At 41.5% G+C, this 8,644-nt stretch overlaps 1 protein-coding gene across 6 annotated transcripts in view; it reads right to left on the reverse strand.

Annotated features, from left to right (window-relative positions):
- Window positions 1-1,390: 1,390 nt before the first annotated feature.
- The window catches only part of npnta (nephronectin a), a 49,101-nt gene continuing 41,847 nt past the window's right edge, over window positions 1,391-8,644 (reverse strand). For all 6 annotated transcript variants that reach the window (XM_087179550.1, XM_023427119.2, XM_023427120.2 and 3 more), the window contains 4 exons: window positions 6,775-6,864; window positions 5,454-5,552; window positions 3,174-3,433; window positions 1,391-2,899 (listed from right to left, as the gene is read on the reverse strand). In XM_087179550.1, coding sequence (XP_087035676.1) covers window positions 2,789-2,899; window positions 3,174-3,433; window positions 5,454-5,552; window positions 6,775-6,864 — 560 coding nt within the window. In that variant the 3' untranslated portion in view covers window positions 1,391-2,788. The remainder of the gene's footprint in view (window positions 2,900-3,173; window positions 3,434-5,453; window positions 5,553-6,774; window positions 6,865-8,644) is intronic.

The following is an 8,644-nucleotide window of genomic DNA, read 5'->3' on the forward strand; positions in this document are numbered from 1 at the left end:
CTCTACAAAAAACACTGTTGCTTGTTCCTCACCAAAATACATTGTGTGCAACATTGAAGATTATTAACATTATGAATGCCTTTCTACCTCTTCAGACATTGTCTAAGGTTTTCTTTGAAGATACATTCTCGGGCACTTTATTAGGAACACCAAAACAGCCTCAGTTCTTCATGGCATGGATTTCACAAGATGTTGGAAAGTTTTCTTTGAGATTCTGCTCCACATTGACATGATTGCATCACATCATTTCTGCAGATTCGTCAGGTGCACATTCATGCTGTGAATCTCCCGTTCTACCACATTTCAAAGGTGTTCTACTGTGATTCTACTGATCTGGTGATAGGCCATTGAAGTTCACTGAACTCATCGTCATGTTCATGAAACCAGTTTGAGATGACTTTTGCTTTGTGACATTGTGCATTATCGTGCTTGGAAGTAGCCATTAGAAGATGGTAAGCTGGGGCCATAAAGGGATGCACATGGTCAGCAACAATACTTAGATAGACTGTGGCATTCAAATGATTATTGATTGGTATTAAGGGCCCAAACTGAGTCAAGAAAACATTCCCCACTCCATTACACCGCCACCACAAGTCTGGGCTTCAAACACATTCATGCTGACACCAGATGTGGTTTTCTGCTGTTGTAGCCAATCTGCCTCAAGGTCGGAGGTGTTGTTGATTCTGAAATGCTTTTCTGCTCACCACAGTTGTCAAGAATGGTTATCTGAGTTACCCTAGCTTTTCTGTTGGCTCCAACCAGTCTGGCCATTCCCCTCTGACCTCTCTCGTCAACAAGGTGTCTCTATCTGCAGAACTGATGCTCACTGGATGTTTATTGTTTTTTGCACCATTCTGCATACAAACTTGAGAGACTGTTGTATGTAACAATACCAGGAGATCAGGAGTTTCCGAAATACCTAAACAAATCATGCCACAATCAAAGTCACTGAGATCACATTTTTCCCTTATTCTGATGTTGGATCTGAACATTAACTGAAGCTCCTGACCTGTATCTGCATGATTTTAAGCATCGCACTGCTGCAACATGATCGGCCACCTGGATAATTGCATGAATAAGCGAGCATTTCTAAAAGTGCTTGGTGATCGTAATAAAATCTGAATTGGTAACATCAGATTGCTGTCCTCTCCTCATTTATTGGTGCATTAGGATCATCAACGGCTATTGATAAAATGATTGTGCCTGCATTCAAACAATAGAGTGCAAAAAAATGTGAGCACTTGCTCATCAAAACATTGTTCAACAGCAGTGCTAGTAGTCAAAAACTCAACAGGGGACCTTTAAAATATTTCTCTTTATCGAGCTTCTCCTCTAAACATCGTGTTGCTGTCACAAGCATAAGAAAAAGAACATGCTTTGTTTCATAACATATCAGTCAAATGTATTTTATTTACATACTGGTCTGGATAAATTTGAACTTGGTGAATGCACCTATGCATACAGAAAACCTCTAAATTCCAGCCGATGCCCTTCATTATCACAGCATACAATACGCAACTATGTGCTTTGCAAGTTACAGACAGAGCATTATACCATAACACATGAACATACACATTTTGTGCACTTTAAACACTGCCTTGCACTACACAAGGTTTCAATCGGTATACATGTTCTTTAATTAAAAGCTGAAATATCAACCATTTCGAAATCCAATTAATATTCATGTATGAATTAACATAATGTATAAACCACACAACAAATGGGATCATCGATTTTGAGTATGTACACGCAACTACATTTACAATAATACAATTCGTGAAAGCCTAAAAAGTTGTTGGTGTTGTCGTCGTTATAACAAACTGCACTTAATATAACAAAGCACATACTGTATAATAGAAAGTAACTGTTGATTTGCTAGTGTCACAAATCGAACACTGATTCTGTCTGACACATTTCAAGTATCTGAAAAACATGACTGTGGAGTGTTTAAACAACTTTAGGAGGCTTCAATAAAAGATCGGGGCAGAAAAAGTGCTTTTATTTTTTCACACTCTCTTCAGCCAAACCGATCTTTGAAATACTGTGACAACAAAAGAAAAGCGCTGTTTCAGTCAAAACTGTGCTATAGAACAGTAGCAATACCAAAAACTCAAAGTAGACCAACAACGGCAGGCCTAAACTGGCTCTGACTCAGATTTGGAGTAAACCAGATTAGCACCAAATAATGACAGTTTGTCTTTTACATAGTATTTTATCTTTAACCTTCAAAGAAATGTATACCACCTCTGATATTTCACTGATTAAAACAATTACAAAATGCACCCCTAGCAACATGTTTTAACATCAAGCAAATAAAAAGCAATGGATTGTGGTGTAAAGGATCAAAGCAAGGAAAAAGGAGAATCCAAAGTGAGGGAATGATCCTCTCTCCAGGAAGAAATGAAGCAACTGTGTGGCTGGAAGGCTGCCAGGGCTGAGTTAGGTGGAGGACATTTCCATGGTAAGTAGGTACATGCAGGTTTCATAGTAACAAGGTGATGGAGTGAGAGGGAGGCTGAGAAGACAGGAGTGTGCTGCTGGGATCCGCCCATGAGATTTGGTTCAGTCCTTTTATTCATGGACAGCGCAGAGAAAGAGAAACCCACTGTTCTGCAGACGCACAATTTTTAGAATATCGTTCACAGGATGGCTCGGGAGGAGGTCTGGGTTGGGGGAGGGATCGGCGAGAGCCCAGGCAGAGTGAGGGGGTGTCAAAACAGAGTCAGTTCTCTTTGAGATGATTTTTCCCTCTTGTTTTCTTTCTGCCTTTTTTTCCCTGCTCTGTCAGTTAGAGTCTTCTCAGATTGTGCTCCTCTGTGCAGGAGCCTTTCCTCAGGGTGATGTCGTCCACGGCCATCTCGCCGCTCCTGCCTCGCCCACGCTCCCCCTTCAGGATCACCTGGTGAACAACAGCACAGTGCACACTGAGGTAGTACCATAGAGGAGCAATCAGCACACGCTACTTCATGATAAAAGAAAACTCACTGCATTTCTTCTCAAAGGTGACTTGAATCTTAAATTTTACAGATCCATTCTTTAGAAAAGCAGACTGCTGCTCTTATTTCTTTTTCATCAACAGGAATAGAAACATCTCTCCTCACATCTGTCAGAAATGTTTGTAGATATTATTTAAATTTCATGAACCTCTTTGACATCTTTACTGTTATACTTACACTTTCAAGACCTGTGCCCCATAATGTGATTTGGGTGTGCCTCCAGCCATTTCCACCTGTCCGGCCCCACACTGCTGGACTGTACTGCTTCCCCTTCTTCACAAACACTTGCAGCATGCCCACGTGGTGGCCTGCCAGCTTGTGCCGGAACGACAGGCACAGATTGCCTTCATTCCAGGGAGGGGTGAGTGGGAGGACCAGCCGGGCCCCTCGTCCACTTCTCTTGTTTCCAACGTCAGGAATGGTGAGGTACCGTCCACCTGGGGAGGCCGGTGATAGACGTATTGAAAGAGCCCGTTAATGAAATTAAACTAGTGGAGCCACGTTCCATACATCCTCATCTCATGTATGTCCACAATATTATCTCTCTCTATAGGTGATCCATGTAAACACCTGGCGCTCAGTCTTCAGTCTGCACCCTTGCTGCTCAGAAATGTAACTCCCTCCAGCAAACATCCCCAGCCTCATACTGTATTACCATTCATTTGCTCAGGAATTTTGAATGCTACTTTTAATTGGCCAGTCGCTTGCTCAGACTTTTACATCTGAGCCACTCTGACAAACTAACACATGTATTTTTACAATGAATAGTAGTGAGTGAGTGTTCTATTCAATTTCAGTCAAACCTATTAACAACATATTTGTGAACTAAAATCTTCAACTATTTACCATCTGTCTCTTTAAGTTACCATGAAATGACAAACTGAGAAGAAATGACACCATTCATAATTGGGCTCAGTGGTTAAAGGGTCCGTTCACCCTTCTCTAAACATGCGATGCCACTCCAATGCAGCTCCTGCTTGGAGTCTCATTTGTTAGGACAGGATAGTCAGGATAATCCACAGACCTTACTGTGAACGGTTACTGTAAACACTGCCCATGCAAACTACCGACAGCAACGTCTGTGGATTGTCCTGATTCAGTTTTTCTGGAAAGTCACGTTCTAGATGAGTTTTCCAAAATGCTATTTTTGATTTCTTTATGAAATGAAATCCAATATTTGTGTACCAGAAAAGAACTATTATACAGTTAATGCGGTGAACTGATCTTTTAAAAAAGTAGGTATGTAGGTGAGTAGGTCTTTCGGTATGTAATAACACACTTTCCATCCAACTGTGCAATTTGTAGAAGTGATGCAATAAGAGATGGTGAAAAATTGAATTGTCAATTGAAACAGACTTGACCCACTTGCGTTTTTCAACTCAAAATATAGCCAGTTGCCTGTGGCTATCTTTCTTTTTTTTTCTTTTTTATATTAATTCATGCATTAGTTGGTGATATTAGATCTAAATAGTTTTAAAAATTTAAAGCTAAAAGTGCTTCTGGGTAATAATGTTGATGTATTTTGCTTATTTAGTGGATCTGTGTACGGCTGGTGTTAACCACAGGGGGTCCAAAAAGTATCTGGAGGCCACAGACGCTTTCTGCATAAGTTATGAGCTGCCTCCAAATCTGTGCCAATCCTTTAAGAGCAGAGTTTGCCTGTGGCTGTCTATCAAAAGAACTTAAAGTGATGAACAGTAAATAGTTACATGCTTCACAACACCCTGAAGATGCAGGCGAAGATGGACACACACATATAAATGAGACATTATTCAAGTGTTCTGATTAAACATATTCACCACAGGCTACTGCAGACTGAAACGTTGCCTCTTAAATGGAATCACTCTTAGTCAGGGCTTAGCTTATGATTTACTGTAAATGATTTTCCAAGTCTGGGCAAAATTTTTTATTTGAGCTAATGAGTGAGCACAAACTTGGCTGAAACGAAGCCTCAGTCTGAATGTCTGGAATCACACTACTAACTGCAACACTAAGCCAGTTGGCTGTGGAAGCCACATGCAGTTAGTGTCGCTTAAACAGTGCCAGTACGCTGCACTGTTTAGTCTTCCCACCGCCCCCACTGAGTCCACTCAACGTAATTCACTACAACTTCTCCTCTGCTGAACCCTCAAGAAAAACAGTGTTGTGTTCCCATTTAATGTACGCCACAGGTATCAGTGACAGGTGGTGTAATCCATGTCTCATTTGCATTACTTTGTAGAGCAAAGCACTAATCTGCAGGGAAGACAGACTACTTCCCTCAAGTAATTTTCATCTTGACCTGTAATTGAGCAGAACAAAACTGAGCCGCTTAGATTGTCTGACCTTGTGTGTGTTTGCATGGGTGTGCGTGTCGGGAAAGCATCGCAGCTATTCTCATTTCCATTTACTGCCTATAAAATAAACATTTTCCCTTATTTGTGGAGTTTGGCCCCCCCTCCCCCGCCATTCAACTACCTGACGGATCAGGCGTCGTCTCCCAGTGCAGGTCTCCGTCTTTGTCCCTGATCCAGCCACAAAGACCATCATCAAAGGAGCAGCTCAGATACCCCGACTCTGGGGAGAATGAAACACACTTTTCAGAGCAGTGGAGGACACACACACGGACACACACACACACACACACACACACACACACATGCAAAAAGCCTTCAGTCTGGTCTCTGTGATGCTTCACAAGAGCCCTGCTGTGAGCCTGTAACTTCACTGGGAGCAAGAGGACTGTTGAAGCTCCTTGTGATGAACAAGATGATACAATAAAAGTGTAAACATTTGTCATGATGTTGTAATCTCTGAGGAGAGCTGATGCATTGAGGAAGAATCAAGTGAAAATGGAGCTGCATAAATCACAAGTGGAAACGCATTCATCTAAAAAATAACAAATATTTGCAACAGTTGCTGGAAATGCTGATATCAGTGTGTGTGTGTGTGTGTGTGTGTGCACACACACACACACACACACACACGCACAGCCTATACAGTAGTATGCGCGCCATACACCATAATAAAATACATTATGGTTACAGCAGAGAGTCATAATATTCAGTGAGTGATGATTTCCTTCCTGGCTATGATGGCTACACAATAACATTAACAAAATGTAGACAACACAGTTACAGTATTATCCATGCATTGCTGTACAAATTGGTTCGAAGATAAGAACAACATCCATCATTTTGGCCCCGAAATAGTGTTTCCAGAAAACACTTCTCATTTCATTTTCTGAGCCAATGAAAACACCCTCTCTCCTGACACCGCATAGCAAATGATGCACTGTGAACCAAAAAAAAGTCATTAGGCATTTTAATCTGCATACCATTGGCATCAATAAATCATATCGAGCAAACATGAAATATAAAATGTGTCTTCACAAAATCTATTTTCTTATTGTTCTCGTAGGAAGTCTACATTGAGTACTATGGAGCTTAAGAACAGAGCACTGTGTATGTACTTTACAATGATCAATTAATCGTTCAAGCAGTCAAGCAAGCATAATGTGAAAAGGGGAAAAGTCTGGAAGTACATCCCGGGCTGTGAGCCATTATTTAAACGGATATGGCCAGACGTCATGTGTCACTTCCCGGTGAAAGGCCTATCAAAACACATCTGGTCACTATCATGTCTTTGCCTCGGCAGCGACACAGCAGGAGTTGGTTGTCAGTTTCATTTTGCCTGTAGCAAACGTGCCTCATCTGTCATCATTTGAGCTCTGCAGTCTGCTGCGAGCCAGGCTGCTGCTGCTGCTGACCGCCTTTGTCAAAAAATGTGTCGTGTTTACCTGGGTCGTCTTTGGCTTCATCTGCCGTGTTGCCGAGCTCAATGTCAAAGTCGATCCCGAGAACGGTGTTGTGTCCGTGGTTCCGAGGGACTGAGGAGAGAGGTGAGAGACGCAGGTTTAGATAAAGGATTAACAAAGGTATTATATTTGCTCAGTAGCATCCCTGTTTGTGGCTATTGTGTGGATTTGTTTCATTACTCTACAAGGATGCATCAATGTCATGGTTTAGTGCCTGCGTATCCAGAGTTAAGCACCACAGAGACCAGAATACTTGAGAAAACCTGCAGAAACACCAGAAGTCAAATGTGAATCTTAATGAGAAAAGGGGCGACTGCTCGTCTGATGCAACTTCTGGTTAAATGATGCTGCTATAAAACCAGGAGCTACATACATACTGTACATACACACACAAACACACAAATAGAGTTCACAGCCAGTCCTGAAATAGCCTCTTTCCCTCTCTAATGGGGTCACGCTGCCCAAAATACTATAAGCCAAGCTGTCTTATGAAAGGTCAACTGACAAGTGAAGCACAGGAAGTTGGTACTTTTACTGTGACATATCTTTTGCAGCAAAAGACACTTAAGCCTTTAACTCCATTAGAGGGACAGTTGTCGTTGCTGGTTTTATATTGAAGAGTTTCATTAAGGAAAGTGTCAGTGGATGCAAAATACAGATAAACATCTCCATTTTAATATTTATTGTATTTGCAGCCAGTGGAATTTACTGTAATGAGACAAACCATCATCATCAACTATACCCAGCATCCCAGACAGATTCTTGTCCATAAGCTACAAATATGCTGTAACCTGTATTTGAACCGTCAGTCTCCCAAAGTCCCCAACATGTGCCCCCTCCTGTCAGCCTGAGCACCGAGAGGGCCCAACCCCATGCTGGGTCACACCACCCGGCAGACTGCTGATGTAGTCTGTCAGTCTTAGGAATCTGAGAGCAGGGAGGTCACACTCTCACACCAGGCTCTCCAGCAATCCCAAGCACGTAGATCTCCGTGTGTGTGCCTGTGTTTGTGTGTGTCTGTGCTTTTAAGGAAATCCACCCCCCTCCCTCCCCAGAAGTCTTGCATCCGGTTGTAGAGTAGATATATAAAGAGTAAAAATAAAAGTGATGTGCCAATTAAGGGAGCAGTAATTTGAACTGTGACAGCGTGACTGTCACAGTTCAAACTAAAAAATAGCTGTGTTTGTCTACCTCATCTTGATGGGCTATGGATGTTGTTTAATTAACTGAAATTCTGGCAAACAAACTACTTCCAAAACTAATTCCCAAATAACATATTTCATCACCAAAAATATGCACAAAAAAAAAAAAAGAAAAGATTATCAACTAGCGCTGGGTGATAATTCGCTGTAGCTGAATCACATTGACTGTATATGAAGACATATACTGCACAAACCATTGAAATTGAAGCTTTAAAAAGTTGTGTGCGTGCTCCCAGAGACAATGTCCTGGTTACTTTGTATGCTCTGTAGGTCTCACTGTCAACAGTTTTCCTTCAGTAGAAAGTAGTTCAAATGAAAACTTTTCATAGCAAGGTCAGTGGATTATCCAGGGTAACTGGAACACTGTTTCAGCAAAGACATATTTCTTCAAATCCTTTAAAGCTTTGAGCACCACAAACAAAATACCATTCCTATTCACTGTGTTGAGGTGTTGGCAGAAATCTCAAAAATCTTAAAACCTCCTCACATAAACCCTAAACTTTCTGCATGATTGGACAAGACACTTTGTTTGACAACTATGTTGAAATACTTAATACTAAACGTTACTGCATTGGTCATTCTTGTTATTTCACTTTTTGGCCTTTGTGTTTTGTTCCATCAAAATATTGGGGGGGGGGGGGGGGGGGGGG

This window comes from Seriola lalandi, unplaced genomic scaffold (genome assembly GCF_002814215.2).
Source record: "Seriola lalandi dorsalis isolate HSWRI2012SDOR001 ecotype SW California unplaced genomic scaffold, Sedor1 jcf7180002054851, whole genome shotgun sequence".
Lineage (NCBI taxonomy): Eukaryota > Metazoa > Chordata > Actinopteri > Carangiformes > Carangidae > Seriola > Seriola lalandi.